The 23,028-nt window shown below is 42.8% G+C and overlaps 1 protein-coding gene and 1 long non-coding RNA gene across 5 annotated transcripts; one reads left to right on the top strand and one right to left on the bottom strand.

The window, feature by feature from the left end:
* Positions 1–981: 981 nt before the first annotated feature.
* MTHFS (methenyltetrahydrofolate synthetase) lies at positions 982–21,278 on the top strand. The gene is made up of 3 exons (XM_031587720.2): positions 982–1,125; positions 4,252–4,516; positions 20,442–21,278. The coding sequence occupies exons 1-3, from the start codon at positions 982–984 to the stop codon at positions 20,663–20,665; spliced, it is 633 nt and encodes a 210-aa protein (XP_031443580.1). The 3' UTR covers positions 20,666–21,278.
* Positions 986–7,818, bottom strand: LOC116225378 (uncharacterized). Of its 4 annotated transcripts, XR_016470415.1 has the most exons (7): positions 7,769–7,811; positions 7,474–7,584; positions 6,396–6,697; positions 6,010–6,124; positions 4,449–4,577; positions 3,106–3,159; positions 986–3,006 (listed from the first exon to the last, which is right to left on the bottom strand). It is a non-coding gene; the product is annotated as an uncharacterized LOC116225378 (long non-coding RNA). The 4 variants fall into 4 exon arrangements; XR_004166047.2 differs by lacking the exon at positions 6,396–6,697 and having other exon boundaries at positions 4,449–4,562; XR_004166048.2 differs by lacking the exon at positions 6,396–6,697.
* Positions 21,279–23,028: the final 1,750 nt, after the last annotated feature.

The raw sequence follows: 23,028 nt of genomic DNA on the forward strand, positions 1-23,028 counted from the left end.
AACCAAAGGACACTGGCAGTATCTCCTTTCTGAGCCCATCACCCAGGCCTGCACACATGGGGAGTGAAGCTGCTGCGGGTGCAGCGCTTTCTGTTCCTTGCAGCTCACAAAATCTCATCCGCATTCCAGGTCCTCCAGCCATCACCAGGGCCTGTAGGGATGTGAAACCATCTGGCAGGCAGTGATCAAATATCCTGCTGAAGTGTAATTTCCCTTTCTACAACAAAATTAAGAAAGGGGAAATTCTTTGCAATCGATGCTAGACTGAAAAAAGAAATGAGGGGCCTTGAAGATGTTTTGGCATGGCACTGGGCTCACCCTTCTGCGTGTCCAGAGAAGGACCATGAAGCTGTGAAGGGCCTGGACACAAATCTTACAGGCAACAGCTGGGGGAGCTGGGATGGTTCAGTCTGGAGAAGAGGAGGCTTAGGGAAACCTTATTGCTCTCTGCAACTGCATGGCAGGAGGTTGTGCTGAGGCGGGGGTCAGCCTCTGCTCCCAGTAACAGCGATAGGGTGAGAGAATGGCCTCAAGTTGCAGGGGGGAGGTTCAGGTTGGACGTTAGGAAAAAGGTCTTCTCCGAAAGAGCTGTGACGCAGTGGCACAGAGGTGGTGTGGTCACCCTTCTAGAGGTGCTCGAGAACCGTGGGGATGTGGCACTGAGGGACACGTGGGCTGGGGTTGGAACTGGGTGATCTTAGCGCACTTTTCCAACCCTGAAGCTTTTGTGACTCCGCACCCTCACAGGTTGGTGGCCAAACGAAGCGCAGACCGTGCCCAGAGCCCACCAGAGCTTTCCCTGGCCCTAAACCACGGCACTGCCCAGCTCCCTGCAGGCAGCGCTGAGCGGAGGTGACTGACCGAGCGTGGACAGACCATGAACTCATCTCAGAGGCCACCCGGCACCCCTGGCCGGCCCGTCGAACTGGAAACCTCAGCGGTGCCCGGCCCGCGAGCTCGGCAAGGCGGTGCCGCGGCCGCATGGAGCCGCCGGCGGAGGGCGGCAGCGAAATGGCGGCGGCGCTGGCGGCCGCCAAGCGGACGCTGCGAGCGGAGCTGCGGCACAGACTGCGGGCCCTGGGCGCGGCGGAGAAGCAGCGGCAGTCCCGGCTGCTGAGTCGCAAGGTGGGTGCGCTGCTTCCAGGAAGAGCGGAACCCGGGGGCGGGGGGAGGGCGGCGGGCATTCCAGGGGCCGGAGCGGTGAGCCCGGCTTCCCCCCCCCCCCACCACCCCACCTCGTGGAGCGCAGCGAGGAGCGAGCTCTTCTCTTCCTGCTGCCGCGCTGGGAGGCGGCGAGGCTGAAGGCGAGCTTTGCGACGGAGCCCAAAGCAGCGGGGTTTTGCGGCGGGCGTTCGTCCTGCTTTTGTCACATCGCTCCGCGCGCCCAGCAAAGCACGTCTGAAAGCTTTGCCACCGCCTGGTCGCGGCCTTTTGGCTGCCGCTTCCCGTCCGTGCCTCTCAGCGCGCTTCTTCCCTGTCATTTCCGTGCCGCGGAGCTGCCGGCAGGGCTCACCTCAGCCGTGCTTTGCGAACGTTCCGTTTGCTGACTGAACTTTTATATTGCTGTGTTTTATCATTTTAGGAAACACAATAAAAGGATATTTTGCAGTCACTGTGTGTAATAGAACACAGTCATCTTTTTTTTTCTTCTTCTTTTTTTTTTTTTTTTGCAGCACCAGCATGTACATGTAGGTGATTTGCATTTATAGAGTTATTTTCCTGCCGAAGGATCTGAAATCATTTTATAAACTTCACCTAATGGTGCTGTGCTGCCACTCCGTGACACAGCAGCACAGAAACTTTAGGACAGGGGTTGAACTAGAACTCACGGATGCTTTTTTTTTTTTAATTTGGAACATTTCATTCTTTTTTTCCTCTTTTATATATATAAAGTCCTACTGAAATATGTTTGCATTGTAATAATTTCACATCCTATCCTTAAATTTCAGTCCAAAAATGCACAGTCTTCAGCCAACCTTATAAGCACCCAGGCCACGTAGTGCAGAATGGTTGGAGAGCCTTGGTCTGAACACAGCTGATGCACTCAGCAACAGCACACTTACTCTTGGTGGTAAGAACATGCCAAAAAGTAAAGCTTTTGTTTTACTTAAAGGAAGGCTGGGGAAATATGACAAATTCATGCCACCATGACATTTTGCTGGTATGACACAAGTTGAAAGTCTTGAGCTTTCTTCAGACAGGATGGCATTCTGCAGTGACAGGAAACAGTCAGCTTCCTCATGGGAAAGCGATGTGATAGGCGTGAAGTTTTTGAGAGTGCTGAGAAAATACGTGGAACAGCGTGAGGCTCAAAGGGCAGCTTTATAATACGTACCAGAAATGGCAGCTAATAAAAGCGAGCACATTATTTTATAGCACCTGAACAATATTTTTCAAAGCAAAATCTCATCTCAGAATGATCTTTAAGTTCAAACTGAAATTGCTACACTCGCTGGCCTAGCCACTGGTGTTTAATTAGCTTCTGGATGACTATTCTTTTTTAATGTGCACATCCATGATTGAAGTCATGCTGTTTGCATGCTCTGATTCTGCAGTAATAGCCATCAGCGGGTGAGCAAAGGGCACATAATATTTTTTAAGCGTGGAAATTTTTTCACTCTTCTCAGAAACTACTCAGAGCAGCTTCATCTTCACATTTCTGAAAACATCAGAAATTTTGTCTTCCTGGTAGCTTGTGGTTTTACATCTCCAACCTCATTTCTTTCTGTGCTGCATAATCAATGTGTTGTTGGACATGTGAGAACACATTTAGCCTGTATGGTGCCCACAGCACCCACTTTGAAAGAGGAGAGCTGTGTTTCAGTTTCTCTGCTCTCTGAACCCCTGAGAAAGAGAGGGAGCCCCTCAGTAACAAACTGCAAGCTCTGGACAGTGCTGTGATTCAACTCAGTAGTCTGTTCTCTCAAACAAAGGCTAGCGTGGAGATTCTGTTGTTTTAGAGCTTAATAACTTAGTTGGAAGAATCCATGGGTAAGGTTGGGTAAGCTACAAAGAGAAATAAAATACACTTTGGAATTGCTGGGTGCTCTATCATCAAGCAGAACATTACCATAATCAGGGCTGGAGTATCTCATTATATCTTACCTTACAAAAATACATCCATCTTTTCGTACTTCAACTGGGTTTGTAACTGGGCTGCTAGAAAGAAAGAATAAAAGGGAATGAGAACCAATTTGAAACTCAGATATTAGCATATCTTTCTCCAAAAAAAGTGCAAGGGCTAAAGCTCAGTAGGGCAGTTACCCTGAAGTTTGGTAAACACAGAGGATTTGCTGTTCTCTGTTCGTAGATAAGCACTGTTTATCAATTTTTGATAGATTACTGGAAGCATGTAGAACAAGTATAAATCACATTTAATTCACAAGGGACCCATTTGTATTTGTTTTGTAATATACTAGAAAAGGAGAAGACAAGCCTTTAAAAAAAAAAATCCTCACAAATTTTAATATGGGATTTAATCTGGAATTTGGCAGAGACACAGCAAGGTATGAATCTGTTAATTTTTTTTATTTTTTATTTTTTTTTAACCACATTCACTGCTTTTTTATTTTCCTTCCTACATTCAATCTTTCCTAAGTCCAGCACAGACAACCTCCTGAAAATCAAAAACCAGCAAGGCCATCTTTCCTTCAACCTCTGAAAAACATACAGTAATAAGATTACTCATCACAAGCAGGTGATGTTTATAGCTGTGCATCTAAATCTGCTTTTGGAAAGGCATTCCAGATTAACAAAAGAAAGGCCTGATCTTGTAAGACTTTGAGCTCTGCAGTCAACTGCTCTAATGCATATTTTCTTTTGAGTTATTGTAATCAATGCGCTTCTCATTGTGGCCAGGTCCAGTTATGAAGCACAGCATGCAAAAAAGATGGAATTAAAGGAATGCAAAAACCTTCTGTATAAGCTGGCAGTTCTGACAGCGATGCTGGGTATTTAAAGATACTGGTGCTGTATGGCATAAGTATTTAAAGGGTTTGGACTGACTCCAAAATTGTTTTTTGATAGTCTCAACCCGTTTTATTTTTATCTGGGTACAAAAATTTGCTTATTTTGATTTTGCTGATGGTAGAAGTGTTGGAACAGGAAACAAAAGACATTTTATTCTCTTTATAGTAATTTGTATCTCTACTTTTTCCAATGGGTATTTTCCTCCAGTGGCGTTTTTAATTAAAATAAAATCAGTCTTTTTGTGAACTTTTCCTGAACTGATGATTGCAGTTTCCTTTATAGGTGATTGGGCATTCCAAGTACCAAGAATCCAAAAGAATTGCAATCTTCCTGAGCATGCCAGATGAAATCCAGACAGAAGAAATCATTAAGGACATTTTTAAGCAAGGCAAAGAGTGTTTCATCCCACGTTACAAACCTCACAGCAATCACATGGACATGCTGAAGTTGTCATCAGCTGCAGACATCTCTTCACTTACTTTGACATCCTGGAATATTCTTCAGCCTAGTGATGATGACAGCGCAAGAGAGGAAGCTCTTGCTGGCGGTGAGTGATTTCATCATACAGCATAGGGTTGTTGAGCAGGAGCAGCCTGGTAGGAAATAATCTGATCACAAAAATTAAGTGCTTTGCTTTGGTCTTACATGTTTTGGTAGAGATGCTGAAGTCAGTGTTAGCAGGTGTTACTTTCTCTTGCCTGTTTTTCGCTGCTCTCTGCCGCCACTGTCAGCAAAGCTGGCAAGAGCAAGACTGGACAGTTGATCCAACTGAAATAAGTCCATCACTCCAGATAAATCATCTCCCTGGTCCTGTTCCAAGGACAGGCTCAATGCAATCTTGGCAAGCATAGCATAGAGGCTCACGGAGGAGGCAGAACCTTGCCAGGAGTCTCTTGAGCTGCCATTGAAAGTCACAGGGATTCACAGTTTTCAGATATGCTCTGAGAACTTTAATTTCCACTGCCTGAAAAGTACAAAACTTTTCAGATGATGCCTATAGGCTGACATGAGAATTTTCTGAAATCTTTGATCCTGAAAATTGTATCGCATGGGTGAAGCACAGTGCTGCCCATGCAGAACAGTTTTCTGGACTGAGACCTTAGACTGAAAATAAGATAACTTGCTTGTAGGATTGGGCAAATACCATAAACTCTTTTCAATCATTGTTCCCTTACATTTTTTTTATTTTGGTCTTACAGTGGTGTCTCAGACACTGATTCTTCATAGGGTTGAAAAGTTCACGTAGGTCTGCCTTGATCCCAAAATAACCTCTCTGTCTTTTACCGTAAAATTCCCCAATTTCTAAAGAACTGTAAGCAATCTTACTTTTTCTTTGTCTGCGTTAATTATTTTCACTTTTGATAAACAATAACATCACCCTGAAACATCTGCAGAATTTTTTAGTTGTATTAATGGAAAACATGGTGAATTTGTGCTTGAAACCTCAGTCTGGGGAAATTTTCTCTAGACGGAAATTTACCATGCAGGCAGCTTCCACACCTCACAGACTTACAGCTTTTGAATGTTCAATACAGAAACATAAAACTTATATAAAGCTGTTTGGCTGAACTGGGCTTTGCATTTGTTTTGGGATGCTAATGCACTTTCCCTGAACGCTGTGCTTTAGACAAACATTGCTGAAAGCATTAGCTTTAGTACATAGTCTTCATTTATCAGCATTTTCACTGCGTTTGATTCCCTTTTATTTATTATTACCTCTTCCTTAATCCAGAGTCCTGTCTGTCTGTGTCTGCAGGATAGCTGGCAAAGGATTCAACTGCTTCATACAGCTGTGCTCTTTGCATTTAATATTTAGTGCTGTTATTTGTTTTCCTATTGGTTTTTTTTGCAGGTATCTGTGGTTTCTCAGGGCTTTTGAAGGTAACCCATAAAAAGTCCAGGGTTCTGTTGACTGGGCTTGGTTTAGATACTTGAAACAAGCTTTTGTACTGTCAAAGAGCTGCTGTTAGTTAAATTTAGTCTCTTGCAAAGATCACAGAGTAAGCACACAATTTTAATTGTAATGAGAGCAAGAATTACCTGGTATAGAGTTTATCTTGGGGATGACCTGTTTGGGGCTGTGAAGATGGAGAATGCAGGAGCAAGCTTTGGTGCCTGTTTAGCTCTGGAGCTGCTTCATCCTCTGCACCTGGGTCTGGTGATGGGCACAGAACAATAACAAGAAAGCCTGGTGACTTTTAAAATGGTACTCTGTTTTTATGACCAGCAGTTGTAACTGCTGATGCACAACCGCATCAGACTTGCTCTGCCTAAAGCTTTAGTTTAATCTTTTGTACTCAGTAACAAAGGAGTAATTAATTCATTGTGGATTGGAAGTCAGACCCTAATCCTTTCTCCCTGGATAGGTTTTGAAAACTATAAAGTAAGTTTGGTTTTTTCTTCGTGGCATGGTTGGACACACTCACCTCAATCTTTCCCCACAGAAACAGACACTGCCTTTCAGTGCTTCTTTAAAACACTTCTGCTACATTTTTGTGTCAGTTATATCCATTGAGTTTTGGTACATTTGCAGGAATGCAAATTGCCTTGCTGCCACATTCATCCTCCATTGTTGGAATTATGCATGGATGAAACATTTATCTTTGTGATGTTATCAAATACTGTGGTGATCCAAGGCATTTACTCTGATATCAGGAGATGACATGGTGTTATATTAGTAATGTTCCCATTGCTTTCATAAGTTGCTATGTAATTTCCAAGGAATACCCTGCAGGTACATAAATAAGTCATGTCACTACTGAGTGTATTCATTTTGCATGACAAAAAGCTCAAATTCAGACAGTCCTTTAAACTTCTTTCCTTTTTACAGGCATGGTTATTGTGAAGAATAGCTCAAATGTAAGGCTAAGTAATTTTCACATCAGGTTTCCTAGTCTTCATAGTACTCACAGGCTGTGAGTACTAGGCACCAACCCTGCCTTTTGAAGAAAGTCCTTTTTTGTTAGATCAGGATTTACCTGTTTTCACCCTGGTAGTACATGGTGTTACACATCGTTGGCATAGCAAAAGCCACTGCGGTTTTTGTAGTAACAGAGAGTCTGTTGTCTTCTCTACTGTGCATTGGTAACTAGTTTTCATATGAAGAGTTCTGTCCTTCAAGCTAAATGGACATGGTAACAAGTAACAAATGCAGAAAAAGTCTAGATATTTTGTTTGGGGTAGGGATGTATATGTGTGCATTACTCAGCTGATTTCTAGTTGTCTCTGCTGAAAAATTTTCAACCACCTCTGGAACAAGCCATTGGTACATTTTCTCAGTACATGCCCTTTCACTTGTTTGTATCCTTGCCCATCTAAAGTATAAACACGTACTAGTATGGTGTTTGCTGAAATAGTACCTTTGATGAAAGATCCTATACACCACAGTAACTGCTTGTGGGAGTATAGACACCTTGCACAACTTTGGAAGGAGTCAATCAGATAAAACCGTGCTCCCTGTTTGCTTTTTGTTATGATTCCTACAGAGATTTAAGGGGTACCTACCCAGCAGCTCTCATCTCAGTGTGGTTTAAAGAGGTGGTGTGGTTCAGCAGGCTGGACGTGGTTTTCTTTGCTTGTATTTGAATTTATTATTATTTTAAACTGCCTTGAGAGCTAGAGGGAAAAACAAAAGGCTAAGTTATTCCTTGTAAGAATAGATTATTCTTCCTGGAACTGGATTCAACGTGTCCTTTTGATAAAATGCCCCTATAAGGAAAAGCAATGGTAGATAACCTGTTCTAAATTATCCCCAAAATAAGCTGATGGTCATAATCCAGCCAAAGAAAGAGTTACTTACTCCTCCCCAGGATCAGGTCTTGCCAAATACACCAAAAGGAAGGATCTCCAGGTAGAGACCTGTCTTGTGGGGCAGCCACCACTTAAATGAGGCTTAGGGAGAGGTGGAACCTGGTTCCAGTTACACAAGTGAATTGCTTTCACCTGTGCTCCCTGGGCTGGCTGTGTCCCTTCACCAGGTGCTCAATCATTGATTCATTCCCATACAGCCTCTTTTCAAACCTGTAATTTTTTTGTGAACGTAATGTCTGCCTCCAGCCCTCCAGCTCTTTGCCCAAAAGTCCAAGTCTCCATCTCCAAGCATCCTTTCTGACCCAACTCCCTCTTTCCTCTTCCTCCCAGCCATAGGCTGTCATTTCGTGGGCAGCTGGGCCAACATAAATAGCTTCCCTCCACCAGAAAGGAGGACATCATGTGCTTTTTCTTCTTTCACTTGTCTGAGCCCAGACATACAAGATTCCTAGTCCCAATTTACTTATTTCCTTCCCCCCTGGGCTGGCTTCTTCTTCATTGGCTTGGAAGAGTTCACCTTCTGTTAAATTTCAATTTTCTTCCACTAAACAGTGCAGAATTGCATCTCAAGCATAGTTCGGTGATTGTTTTTGTTGATCACTGCAGTGTTAAATAAGCTGCTACCCTCTCCTCCTTGCTTTCTTTCTCATTGTCCCTATCCCTCCTCTGTGGAGCGGTACAGGTATCTGTACTGGGAACCTAGTCTAGGTTAGAACCAGCCCACCACCAGTAAAAGGCTCTCCTCTCATGCAGGGCCATGTGCCATTTGGACTGCTGCAGCTACAGGCTTGGTAGGGAGCTGGTGATGAGGGGTTGTGTAAACTGGTGGCTCGCCAGAAGAAATGCTAGTGAAACTTCAGTCATTTCCTTCCTTGTTTCAGTTCCCAGTCTTGCCCCAGTTCGACAGGCTTTGTGATGGGGGCCCTCCTGGCTGCCCGTGGCTTGGAGTGCTGCAGGCTGGAAGGCCTGAACTTGCAGCTCCAGCTCTCTCTGCTGGCTTTAGGAACGTTCCTTCTCTGTGATTGCAGCATGCTCCTACCCCAGCCTCCCCGTCATAAACTGGATGAAGAATATTTTCCTCCTATCTTCCTATTTGGGTTGGGATCTTTTAAGTCAGATAAGTGGCTGGATTGAGTTTGCCATGTGGCTGTGGGGTAGGCAGAATGGAGGGAATGTCCCATGTAAACTGGCACTGGTTCCTGGAAAGTTGTGGGGCTGTCCATGTGCTTGCAGCTCCAGCAGCGGTTTGGAGAGGGTGACAACTGGAGAGGCCCAGCATTAACTCTGACAGATCTCTCCTGAGCCTGTGCAAACAGCAGGTTTTAACAGCATTTTATAAGACTGACTCAAATGGACTTTGGAAGGGTTACAGCCACATCGTTGACACAAAGGCTACTCTGATGAAGATTTCTCGCCTGAAAACATGGAGCTGCAGAGCTTTCCTGAACATTTTTTGCTAGCTTTGTTCTCAGAGTCCGATGAACCATTTTGTCTGAAATTAAAAAAAAAAAAAGAAAAAAAAAAGAACAAAACAACCTCGGTTTGGCAGAAATACCCAGGCTGGAAAATGTCATCTGAAAATGTAGTATCTTGTGATAATGGGCCATGCTGAATAAGCTGCAGCTACTCTCCTGAAACATAAGTATTTTTGCTCCCAGAAACAAATGTATAAAGAACTAGATTTGTAATTTACTTTGGAGACTTCCAGAATTCTCACTACTGGAAATCTGGTGACCTCCTGATTGCAGTGTTTGTGTTGTACCTTCAAAATAATTAGTGTGATGCTAACTAGACAATCCACGATTTGGAAAGTATGTTATTTATTAATAACAAGGAAAAATCCAAAGTTCAAACGAAGTGAGGAAATGCTAACATGTCTAGTAATGATTTACAGCTGCTTTGTTTTCACAAAAGCCTTGTATGCTAGCTCCTGAGGTTAGTTATATTTTGCTATCCTTACAACTTACTTTGAGCCTTGCTGCAACATAAATGCCACCAACATGCTGGTAGCAAGGAAGTGTGGTGTACAAGAGCTACTTATTCTCACAAGGAAACACTGGCTTCATCTATATTGCCATTGCAAGCAACCTCATGTGGTTCGTAGTGATTCCAGAATGTTGATTAACTCTATTTTAACTTTTCCATTAGGATCTGCCCTGCAGAAATGCGTTAGCCCTCAAAAGCTCGGTTTCACTTGTCACTAAATGCCACTATTGAGTCATACATTCAAAGAGCTGCACGTGTTGCCAGGACTGATGGTCTGCCTTGTGATGCTGTCTGTATTCTTAATCGTTCCAAATTTTAGCAAAGTTCTTTAGAAGTGTATCTGAAGCAGTGACAATACAATCTTAAGAAGAAGAGGTTTAACATACAGCTGCAAAGTAAAATGGGATGTTAAAAGATAGATAATGGGCTAGGAGCCCTCTCCTGCCCAAAACAGAAAGCACCAGAAGTGAGAGGATTTTGAAAGATGAGGCTTATGGGAGTTGAGAATCAAAAGGCAGTATGAAGAGAAAATGCCTTGCCTTGAAGCACAGAGATCTAATAAGCTGCTTCAGATCCATTAGAGGTAGTGGTGTTGTACGTGGAGGTTTAATGGGAGTATGCAAAATGCTGTTAATCATTCTGAAAAAAGGCATGTAGTAAATAATAGTCAGGGGTAACTGTGACATACTTAAGTGATATACGTTTCAATCTGCATATCTGGAATAAATGAAATACGGGTTTGTGGAAAGCAGACATGATAAATATTGCTGTTTAGTAAGAAAAAATAAAAACACTCTAAACAAAATTGTGAAGTGATTGAGGATAGTGTTAGATTTTCCTTTCCTCTGGGAGTCTTGATTAAAACTTACACTACAATATATGTCAAGAGTTAGATTATAATTTAAAGTCTCTTTGCGCTGGTCATAAAAAAGAAAATCTGAAACCATAGGACGAAACAAAATTGAAAATCAAGGCTTAGTTCTTAATGTAATCTATTTGTTAATGAAATGATCAGAAGTTTGGATGAACTTCTGCATGGAGACAGTGAGCCATAGTATTTTGATACGCATAAGGAGAACAAATTCAGTGCCAGTGAGGCATTAACATTCTGGTGATGAGTCTGCTTGTAGAGAGAGAATGCTCCCCACACACAGTGCTGGGTCACAGCTCTGGGCATTCAGTCCAGCATCAGGAGTTTTACAAGGTGCAGGAAATCTCACAACTTGTACCTCTGTAGCAATAACTGAGATTTCTTCCCACCTCTGTACATGCAGGTCCTGACTTATTCCCTTACAAACAAGTTCTCTTTTCTGCTTTAACTCTATGCACTCTGGTCGTGCCTATAAGCATCTAATGTTATTTGTATTAAGCCCTTGGCTCTGCAGCCTTCTGACAGCAGCGAGTTGTACTCAGTCATAATATGACACATTATGTTCCCTGTTACGTTAATATTGTATTATGTTCCTATGTTATGTGAAATACTGTGTTCCTTGTATTCAATTTAAATTTGCTGCTTTCATTTCAAGTGATACCTCATTCTTTTGTGATGAGAAGTAAATAAGGGTGTTTGATTTACTTTCTCTTTATTATTCATTGCTTAGTTAAGCCTGTATTATAACGATATTTCTTTGCCAAGTATTTTCTGTTTTCTTATTCTCATATGAAAGCTTTCCTACATCTGCAGCAGTTCCACCCACTGGTCTGTCAACCTTTGCGATTTCTCTGTGTTATTTTGGAGAAAAGATGCCCAAGATACCATATTATGCCTAGGTGAATAAACATTGTGAAATATGTGTAATGACAGTCTATCAGTTAATTCTTTCTGTACATACCATATCACTGTTTTCAAATCAGCTAGGCTGGCTAGGTCTTTTTTGGTGGTTTCCACACAGGTAACCCACATGTACAAGTTGTTACACAAATGCCTGTTACATTATTCCAGCTCTGTAAAATAGACCAGAGGTAATCTTAAATTATTCTGCATAGTGCGTTCCCTAACAAGAAACACTAGGAAAAGACTTGCTGGGAAAAATAGCTATTTCAGGGTTTGGACCCAGCTGTGGCAGCAACTGCTCCCCCCAAGGTTTGTGTGCATTCCAGCCTTCAGCTGCAAGATGTGTGATGCCATCCCCAGCACTGGACCCCTCTCCCCTGCGGTGATGCCTGCCCTTCCTCTGGTGCTGCACAGCTGCCACAGCTCTCTTGAGACAGCCCTGTAACACTCCACACTCAATTTGCTACTTGAGCACCCATACTTTTAGTTGAACTTCTCCCATTTCTTCTATTTGAAATGTGTCTCCTGCAGAATTCTCCTGCAGAAGCTGGCAGCTGGAGGTGTTCTAGCACTGTGGGGACGTTGCACTGAGCGACATGTGGGCATGGTGGGGGGGGAGCTGGGGTTGGACTTAATGATCTCAGTGGTCTTTTTCAACCTTAATGATTCCATGATTCTCTGCATGCATGGTATCATTACAAAGAGTCTCTGTCTTTGAAAGATTTGGGAAAAAATACTCCAAAATTGAATAGTTCATGTGTCTCTGTGTCATCACTTCGTAACGCCCTTTGGTATCCCTTCATCCTGAATTTCACTGGTGTAAAACTAAACGATGAACACTGTGATTTAATTTTAACACTATGTCTGTGCAGGGTATCCTGCAGTGAACCTGGAGGTCTGAGAGTTCTATTATGCTATGGCTTTTTGCTTATGTAAAGTTCATTAAGGCTTTAAAAGTGCTTTTTTTTTTGTAATTTTAATTGTCACATCCACATTTGCCTTCTTGCAGAAAACATTCTCCTTGCACTCAGGAAAACAACTAAAAAGATGACTCAAGTAATCAATTAAAGTTGAAACAGAACTAAAGTCAACACAGGCACAGGCTTTAAATTCACTGCAAGTGACTCTAAAGCGTTTTGTTTTGGAGTGCTAATTTTGCTACCGAGTGAATAGTAGCACTGTCATTTTCTTTATCCTGTCTCCTGGATACAGGAGTCTTTCAAAAGCAAATAAGAGGTTGGGTTGTTTTGTGGCATGAGTCTGTGTAACAAATTAGTACAAGGGAAGCACAAACATGCAGGTATCTTTAGCTGCATGAACTAACCCAGACAGATTTTTGTCTCCCTTTATTTTCCTTTTTGGAAAGGAGGAGGGGACACCAAACTTATCTCAGTGCCTTGGTGCACATCGTCTGAATAATTTAGAGGACACCTTTTCCTGCTGGTCGCCTGTGTGTTTGGCCACGTGGATTGTAGATGCAGTTTGGTGAAAGAGCTGAGCCTGCAGGCTGGTGCTAGGAGGGCTGTCCTGCTGCCTTAGTCTTGCTTCCAGCTCTGTTCTCCCCTCGTCCTCCAGCTCTGGTCTCATCTCTGGTACTCACTGCTGAGCAGATTCAGCTCATGAATGCAGCACAGGATTACTGTTTCTTCTTTTTTCCCTAGGATTGGTTTTCTGCCAGCTTGGTGGGCTCTGAAGCCAGGTCAACACTTTTTCAGTTACAAAAAAATTGTCTTCCTGGCACAGGTAATTCCTGTTCTCTTTGCTGAGATTCAAAATACACAGTGGGAAATCCCACGGACCTGGCAGGGAGCCACTGGCTTCTAGGGGGCAGGAGTTCCTTGCAGCTGTTTCGCAGTGTAAGGATAGCTCTTGATCTTCATTTTGGCATCCTAACTGTGCTCGTTTCCTGCTTGTGATGGCTTTTGTGCTTATGGGATGGAAATCAGCTTTTGGGTGTAGATGGAGGGCAAATTGCTGTCCAGGAGTAATGTGAAGTCCTTTGCCGGCAGGTGTCAGTATTCCATAGATATACTGTGGAGCACTGATGACATTTAGGCTGTTTTCCTATAATTGAAGTCTCATCCCGGCATTGTCACACACATAGGAGAGAGCAAGTGCTCCAAACCAACATCTCTGGATAATCAGGGCAACCGGAGTGAGGGAGGTAGAGAATTCCAGGGATGTTTGTAGTATCTTTTAAGCTGTGCAAGCTTAAAAAAACCAAAATCTTGTGATGAAAGAAGCCAGATTTCTCAGCTGCTGTGATGTTAACATGTTCGACACTAACAGTGAAGGTGCTATTACCTACAAACCAGCTGACTCTACCTGCTCAGCAAACCCTGCCAGTAAGCATGCCTAATGTTTCTGTCAAGTGGTGTAGCTCCTTGCAGGTTTCTACACAGCTGATGTCTTAACTGTTTGTGTTTAACAAGCAATTTGGAGTCTGTTTTGAAAGATTATCTGCTGACTGAGTCAAAGAGGTTGGAAATATTGATAGTGATACATGATGTGTTGAAAAAAAATCCCCAAATGATTCACTTGTGACATATTTTGATTTAAAAATAGCCAGACAGCAGAAGGCAAAAGAAGAACAAGAGTGAAGAAATGAAGCGCACATGTACATGTGTCAAGTGGAAGTGCTTAAAATATTTAAATAAGTCCTTAGATAATCATTATGTTAAAAGTAGCTGATCAAATCTAGAAGAATCTCACATATGTACACATTGAGATACACAGAGATTCTCATGTTTTAGTGGAGTTCCAACAATCCCAGCATCAACAGTTCATGCACCAATGCCTTGCGAGTTTCTCTGAAGGAGTAGCACTGCAGTTGGCATTCACTGGTTTAACAAGACGTGTTGATGTGCTCTAAAGAAGCTGTAAGGCAGTTTGTTTTCTCTTTGGAGTTGTTCTTTTGTGCATCTTGCTTCAGAGCATTGTGATGGTTTACAAAGGAGAACCCAGGTGCAACCAACCCTTAGGACCAAAAATTTTTTGTTTCCCATGCTTTCCCAATCAAATCATTTTAACTGTGCTCAACTATCTGAATGTCAGGAATAGGTAAGTAATTTTTCACAGACTGGTAACTCAAACATTTCTAAACAATGATTTCCTTTACTCTGAATTTGCAAGACCAGGCATTTTTGTAGGAGGCATTGGGTAATTATGGTTAATTTACTGTGCTTACGCCAGCTTGATGAATAATAGTGAAATAGAAAAGTACTTGTTCAAATTTTCTTTTGGGTAGACATTTGGCAAATGCTGAAAATGAGACATAGACCTCAGCTGACTGCAACTTAAACCTCAGGGGAAATGAGTGTGATGGTTATAGCCTCACATAGCCTTCCCACATTGGGAGCCCAGCTAGAATTTGCAAGTCTGAGCCTTATACAGTAGCTTCACTGATGACACATGAAGAGATACTTTGGAGCAGAGCAGGTTTGTTTGTGCAGTGCTGAGGTACCACAGCTGATGCTGTGCAGTGCCCTTTACCTCTCAAAAGCATTGGCACTAAATTTTGTTTTAAATGAGTTCAGAATAGAAGGAGGGTGTTTATTTGACTGCAGCTTCATAGCACGGAAGCTGATCAAAAGGAATTATTAGTGTGTTTTGCAGGTTTAATAACAAGAGAGTAACTGCCGCTCCATTGTTTTAAACCTGTATGAGTGATGGCTAGAATGTGGCTTCTCAGGGAGAAGTATAAATATTTTATCATGCTGTAGTTCAGCAGGGCAAGTGTGAACTGTGAGACCAATGTTTCATGCTGACACAAAACAGAGAATGGACGAGTAGACAAATAAGTGCTGAGTTGCTCAGTGCTTGTTTGTAGATTCTGCTGATGGCTCTATTTTCTGCAAAATATTTTATCGAAGTATAACAAAAGCTGTCCCAAGTCAGGCTAGTAGACCAATTACCTGTGGCACATGGATGGCAGAGCAGATAGGGTGTATGTATGTGTGCAGAAGATATTGGTGGGTGCGTCATGGTTGTGCATGGATTCAGATAAAATGTTGAGTGAGGCAGGTGTGTAGCAGAGAGATGATGTGTTTGAAACAAAAGGCAGTATTTGTCCAAAGGATAGGACGCTTCCATCTGGAAGGAAGGACTGGGAGGTTAGCAATCTCAGCAGTGGTGTAAGGGGCACTCCGGGCATTCTGTAGGGGAAGGCTTAATGCTAGTCATAAAAAGAAAGGAATTTGTTTTTCTGTAGCATAATTGAAATATTTACTTTTGAGGAATTGTTTCCCTTGAGATCTAGTGATTAACCTAGACCACGGTCTGTTAGGTGCTCTGCAAATACAGAAGCAGATGATCTGTGCGCTGCAGAGTGTACATTGAGAAGCTTGCACCTACCCGAGAGGTAAGGCATAACTGTGCTGATGCTGACAGTAATTAAAGTTACAGTAATGATTCTGCCATTAATTAAACTTTCTCAGTTATTACAACTCACTGGCCCATACCCTGCATGTCACCAAGACCGGTACTTTCAATATTAAGACTCAGTGCTCAAGTTAGTGTTTATCTCACAGATGCAGCCTGTGGTTACCGTGTCCCTGGGATGGCATACTGCTGTTCCATCCTGTCTGGCTGTGCAGGGGATATGCATGACCCACACCGTGGGTGGCAGCAGGCAGGTGAGGCTGACTCAGATCCAGGAGGTCGTGCTGGCTGCCTTGCCTGGGATGAGGCCCCAGCAGCCCTTCCATGACCCATACCTGTGCACTCTGATGGACCCTTCTGTAATTAACCATTGTCAAGAATGCTTCAGAAAATGCCTCTTGGCATTTCAAATAGGAACATCAGAGTAAGGAGAGGAGAAGTAATCAGGTGCAAGGAGAAAATCTTTCCCTGGGGAACAAATCAAACTTGATATCATCATAAAGGGTAATGAGAAATGCATTGCTGAAGGGAGGAAATTCACCAGCTGCCTAGAGGAATTGAAACTTTGTATTCCTATTTAAAACAGCAGAGAGAGGATACTAATACTTTGGTCTGCTGGTTAAGCGGGGGACAGGCAGTGTGCACACCTGCCTGTTGCACGTAGTTTTGCCACGCATTTCCTGAGTCTTTGGGCCAGTCATTTCACTTCTCTGTGACATAAGGTTTGTCTACATAGATGTGTGTACAAAGTGTGCCTGTACAGCCACATGGCAGGTTGTGAAGCTGTGACTGCATTCTGCTAAATAAAGCAAGACCAAGTGGCACAGAGCAGCCCTGTCCCCACTACAGAGAACTTGGCCTGTCTCGTTTCTTTTGGTCTCTCATAGTGCCAGGCAGTGTGCTGGTACTTGAACAGTAAGGACGAGCTGTGATCCTGCAGATGAATTTGCTTTCTGGCCCTGCTTTATTTAGCTGTATAAATGAAAGCTGTGTGGCCATGTCAGCATGGCTGCATGCCCACATTGATAAGTCAGTGTATATTATTTCACACACAGTACTACACAGTAGAAGGAGCTATGGCCACAAGAGCTCATGTCACAGATACAGTGAGTATTAGGTGATTGTCATTGTAATTGCCAGCCTTACTTGGATACCCCGTAGCTTAATTAAAGTTTATAAGAAGCATTAGCATTCTCTTCATAGGAGACCTGGGCTAGTGCAGTGTATTGCTACCTGAGACGGTGTTCAGCCCTTAGCATTCTGCAGACATTCTGTAAGTATTGCAGGAGGAGTGCAGATTACCTGCAGCAAGAGACCTCTTGACAGCGAGCATACTGTGAGTGTTGGTTTTCTCCCCTGGGCTCCTGGTGTACTGTCACAGGAATCCACAAGCCTTTAGTTAAGGACTGAAGGCTCATGGGGGAGAGAAACGTTGCAAGGAGAGGGGCAGAAGTAGGTGAAGATCACAAGGCCTCATTTACAGTGGCTATAAAAACTGATGGGGTGTCAGGGACAGTGATGCCATTCCACAGAGTGAAAGTGAGAGAAGTAGGATGTGGGAAAGGAGCAAGCCTGCAGAGTATCCTGAGTGGCAACTTGTGATCCTGCAGGGCTGGAAGGCTGCTCAGTGTGAGGAGTGCCTTTAGGAGTAAGATGTCCTTACCCTCCCTTGCCATCCTGTTGATGTCTGCTTGCCACTGATAGTAATCTTACACGTCTGCAATCTTGGTCTCATCTGTGTGTCACCTCTCATCCTGTGACGGCTCTTCCCCCACGCCGCCGCAGGCACCACAAGAGGTTTTGTTGCTCCCCGGGTTATGCGGAGGGGAAGTGTTTTCTGCATGCAGCTCTCGGCCGTTCAGTCTAGCTCCCAGAGTGGGATTTTGGGGCACATTCTTCTTGAAGTGCCTTCAAGCTCCGTGCAGGGTAGCTGTGCCATTTTTCTACTGAAAGTCTTGCTTGGTGTTTTACTTAAATCTTGTGCAGTGTGAGTTGTGTGGATATCAATCAGTGTGTTGTGAGTCAGAGTAAAGGCATTCAGTATCACAGTGCTCCAATGGAAAAAAATATATATATGAGGGTAACTGTTACGGCATTTACAGCATTGTTTTTCATACTGAGATTTGCACAAGCTTGTTTGAGTTATTTGGCATAAAAATTCCATGATTATAGAGGAAGCTGAGTCATTAAAACAGACTCCATTTCTCCAGAGAACCCAGAAGAAAACAGTGCTTTAATGCATCTACATTCACTCAAGTGTGCCCTGTGCTATCAGTTAAACGACACAGAAAATACATTTTTCTTCCCAGCACTGTTCCTGCCAATTCCTCCTTCCCTTAGTGCTTCCCTTGGCTTGCTTTTCTTCTGTCTGTAATATAGATGTAAAGAGAAATGGCACCTTTTTGCCTAGCAAATTTGCCCCTTGTGTACAGTCCTACCTACTAGCAGTAGCAACTGCAAATGTTTTCTTCTTTTTGCCATGAGAGTCACATGGAGCGAAAAAAGCTCAAAACAATTGTATGCCAGAATGTGTTTCTTTCTAAGTATGGTTGATGCTTGGTACATACTGGTTCCTGGGCCACCTGAATGCCTCTGGATTGCCAGTGTGAGGCAAGTCATGGGTAGAACAAGGAATAAGCATAGTATTAATTGCAGGAGGGCTTGACATGCATAATCTCCATTACTGATCACGCTAATCAGGAAAGACCAGTTGGTTCCTACATTTTAGTCCATATACCTGACAATTGGCAAATGTTGGTTTTTACTCACAAACTGAGATTTGTCATGGTACATCATGGTCTATGTGGTAATACCATGAAAATGGCATCTGTCTTCAGGAGAGACCGTATTTCCTCTCTGTTGCCTCTTTTCTTCTTTGTTTGGTATTCACCATTTGTCTTTCTTATGAAACAAAAGTCGATTGCAGTGTGGTGAATCACTTGGACTCCCTTTTACATCAACCAGTATTATTATGTAGCCTCTCCTTTGGCTAATTCCTTCTTTGAATTTTCTTGACCTTTTTTTAAAAAACATATTCTTGCTAACTGTAAGATCTTATAAGATCTTATAAAGGCATGATACAGTTAGCAAGAATATGTTATAAGATCTTATAAGCTTTATAAGATCAATCTTCTTTAAGGGTCTCTTATATATGCCTTGCATATGTTATATCCATGTTCTAATTCGGTCGGATCATGATGGATAACTGTTCACATCAGTGACTCCTCTCTGAATGATGAGCAGTGGAAGACAGTCTCCAGGAGCTTGAGAAGCCTGTGCAAATGAGTTGGTCTTCTGTGCACTTTTAGTCTGCTCTTCCAAGTTGAGTTCAGAGTTGATACTTGGTCTCACTTGGGGTTCCCTGGAAACTAAAAAGCTCTGCTTAGCTCTGGTTCTTTCAGTACATTCTCCCATGTATCTCCTTGAACGCTGAGTCGTGCTCCTCAGCTGAAAGTGGTGAGAGCTGTGCAGTCCAAAATTGTGCAGTAGAAACTTGGTTTGGATGTAGGAAAAGCAGAAAAATACCTGGTGCATCCCAGCTCTGGTAAGGAAGCAGAAGGTAATTAGGAACATGCTTCTTAAGGTATTACTATTCCTATAAGGAAGAAGCAGAGGATGGAGATGCAGCATTTGCTTTCTTTCCAGGCTCACATTAGCTGTGTTTTTGTCCATGCTAGCTTTCCCCTTCCATTCCTGACCTTCTTTCCTTAAGTGCCTGTCTGCTGCAGTAGCAAGTAATGCAGGACTTTATTTGCACTGTGAAACTCATAAGTGATGTGTTCTGAGTTCAGCAGTCAGTACCAAGCTAGCCAAATTCATTTGTTCAGAGAATGTCCTTGCAAGATTTCTAATGCCAAAAGAACAAGCTTTGAGTGTAAGGGATGGGAAGCATCAGAGTGGCTGTGATTGTGCCTGGTGGATGGATGCTCAGTGTGTCAACTCCATCCCTTTGCATACCTGGCAAAGAAGAACTTTCAGAATATATTGTCTTCAAGCCTCTTTGGTTTTGGGAAGATGAATGTTCAAAGGTTCATGACATTTTAACAGCTGTGTCCAGAAGGTGCTCGTTCTCACTTATGCGGGAGAGAGCATAATCTTTCTTCTCTCCTTCTTTATTCTTTTTCTATGTTTGTGGCAAATGTTGAAGTTCATTTGATTTTCTGATTCTTCCTGAATTTAATTTCTCTGAGTTCAATCTCTGTCTAGATTTATAGTCGTAATCGTTTGTATTTGCAAGTGTGAGGTTAAAGTGATAAAATAAATTTGTTATAAGGTAGATTTTTTTTCTTTCTAGCTTTTCAAGGTCTGATTATTTTACAGCTGAGCTAGTATTCAATTGATAAGATGAAAATGTAAATTCACAGGCTTAGCATTCAAGGTATTTTTCATCTGATCAAAGAAAGGGAAGCATTCTGCAAAACACAAAGCTAGCATTTTTGCTATGCATAAAATTATCTGGATGTAGTCCAGCCATCAGGAAATCCACATTGCATCCATTAACGTGTATTTTATTTTTCTACAGGCGGTCTTGACCTTATCTTCATGCCAGGCCTAGGGTTTGACAAAAAAGGCAACAGATTGGGAAGAGGGAAAGGATATTATGATACCTATCTTGGAAGATGTATGAAACATCCCAGTGGAAAGCCTTACACGATTGCCTTGGCATTTAGGGAACAGATTTGTGAATCTGTACCTGTGACAGAAAATGATGTCCAAGTAGATGAAGTCCTTTATGAAGACTGCTAGAAGTGCCTTGATACCATCCTGCCTTCAGGTGACCAACCAAAGACTTCATGTCCATCAGTCAGAACTTTGCTAATAGCCATATATGATGCTGGAGGCAGTAAAATATATTATTTGTCTTTGAGCAGCAAGAACAACAACAACAAAATACAACAATGTAAATGTGGTAATGGTAGTGCAAATTGCATTGATTTGTTTCTAATTAACAAATATCTGTAGTGAATTCTTATTCTAGAACCAATAGAAATAAGAGTATGCGACTCTTTATTAACTAGGAGCCATTTCTTCTCATCATACTTATGAGGAACAAGCTACGTGATACTGCACAGTTTTATTATTGCAGTTTCCAAGTGAACTGCCTACTGCTACAGAGAAGACCTACAGCAAGCTGGGCCGAAAAAGTCTGAGCTGATTTTTCTGTATTCAAATAACACTGATTGTTTGCTTGGCTCTTTAAAGTGGTCTCACAATAAAAGGAGTATCTGCTAATAACAAAACTTTGTGTTTATGACTTTTGCATATGTTTGTTTCTTTTGTCTCAATGTAAGATTGTCACATTGTCTCAGATGCGATCAGTGCATTCAATTATTTTGGTAAAATAATATTCAATGTTACTTCAACCTATGTAATTTTGTACAGGCCATTCAGAATATCCCATTGGGTTGGATGGAGGTTTTAACTTGCCCCTGTGCAAACAAAAGGCGCTGTGAGTGCAATACCTTGAGAGTGATGGTGGGGTGAAAGAGCCTGGCCCACCTTTAATATTGACCTGCTGGGTTTCCCAGGTGTACACCAACGTGTACAGAAAGGCTGCAACCCGAACATGGAGCTGACAGCAGTTTGCACTGTGGGCTGTTCAGTAAAATGATGGTGATCAGACTTGGCTGTCTACCGGTTCTGTATCAAAGTAGCTCATCCCACCAAATGAGAGAAGCATTTTCTCACGTGGTGTGCTGCAAACTATGCAGAGTGAGAGGTGTTCATGGGTTGGGGTGACGGTGTTGGTGCATGCAGCAGAGCAGCCTCCAGCTTCTCTCAGCTTTTCAGTGCTGTCAGCTGCACTGCCTTACAGGAGGCAGGCAGGCTCTTACAGTTCAAGACCTTTGGGGAATACATGTGATGAGAGAATTGGACTGGTTTTGTTGTTTTTTTCAGTTTCTGTCCTGGCAGTGCTTTAATCCCTTCTTCATTTCTGAACTTCTCTTGGCATATGGAGAGCAAGAGAGAAAAGATGGGGTAGGTTTTGTGCATAACAGGTCTGTTAGAGTTCACTGATCACATTAGGATGAGCTCTGTGCCATATGGCTCTACCTGCCTTGGACATCAACAAAGCTGTGCTGATGCCAGCATTTTTCACAGCAGAAACCTGGATCCCAATTCTGTTAAATGTTTTAAATGCATGTATTAAGTCCAGACCTATTCAAGCAGCTACATCCTTTTAGCCCACCAAAATCAGTGTGCTTTTACTGGTGTCCTCCCTCAAGGTCTAACCCTGGAGGCTTAGCACTGATGCTGAGACATGGCTCCATGGTTTTGGTGGTATGACTCTAAGCATGACTGCATGAACGCTACACCAATTCTGGCACAGATCAGGAGACCACGTCAGCGTAAAAGAACATAACTAGATGCTAATGACCTCCTGCTGTTACATTCAAGCTGAGGAGAAGCTTGAATCAAGTGGAAATGGTTTCAAATTAAAAGAGGGGAGATTTAGAGTAGACATAAGAAAGAAAATTCTACACTAGGGGTGCTGAGGCACTGGCACAGGTTGCCCAGAAAGATGCTGGGTGCCCCATCCCTGCAGAAACTGCAGGTCAGGCTGGATGGGGCTCTGAGCACCTGATCAGCTGTAGGTGTCCCTGCTCAGTTGGACCAGATGGCCTTTAAGGGTCCTTTCCAACTCAAATGATTCGGTGATTCCATAAGCTGTGATGGTTGGTTCTGAAGCTGAATTTTTTTGTGTGTGTGTTTGATTAGAATGCAGTGAGAAATAAATAGGGAGCTATTTAATACAGTGCATCACTGGGAGCAAGAGATGCTGGCACAGTGTTTCTTGCCAGCCACTCCTGGATCAGAAGGAGATCATCACAGCCTCATTGGCCACAGGACCCTGGCTGATGGAGATAGCCCTTAACATTTGGCTGGTAGGGACAGTAAAACAATATTTATGTATATTGTCGCAAGAATCATAGAGCTAAATAAATGTGACAGCTTTCATTTGGCACCTGAAGCTTGCTGCTGTCGCTCTGGGTTTTTCTTTTTGCCACATAACATGAAATCACTGTCAGTTTGATGGTATATAACAGTGTTTCTGAAGCACAAAGGTTAGGGGGTTGGTAGGTGCGTCAGAATTATTTACGTTTGCT

This window comes from Phasianus colchicus, chromosome 12, assembly GCF_987193195.1.
Source record: "Phasianus colchicus chromosome 12, bPhaCol1.hap1.1, whole genome shotgun sequence".
Lineage (NCBI taxonomy): Eukaryota > Metazoa > Chordata > Aves > Galliformes > Phasianidae > Phasianus > Phasianus colchicus.

Coding starts and splice junctions, on each gene's coding strand:
- MTHFS (XM_031587720.2), top strand. CDS start 982: ATGGAGCCGCCGGCGGAGGGCGGCAGCGAAATGGCGGCGGCGCTGGCG. Junction 1,126..4,251: donor CCCGGCTGCTGAGTCGCAAG/GTGGGTGCGCTG, acceptor TTTCCTTTATAG/GTGATTGGGCATTCCAAGTA. Junction 4,517..20,441: donor AGAGGAAGCTCTTGCTGGCG/GTGAGTGATTTC, acceptor ATTTTTCTACAG/GCGGTCTTGACCTTATCTTC.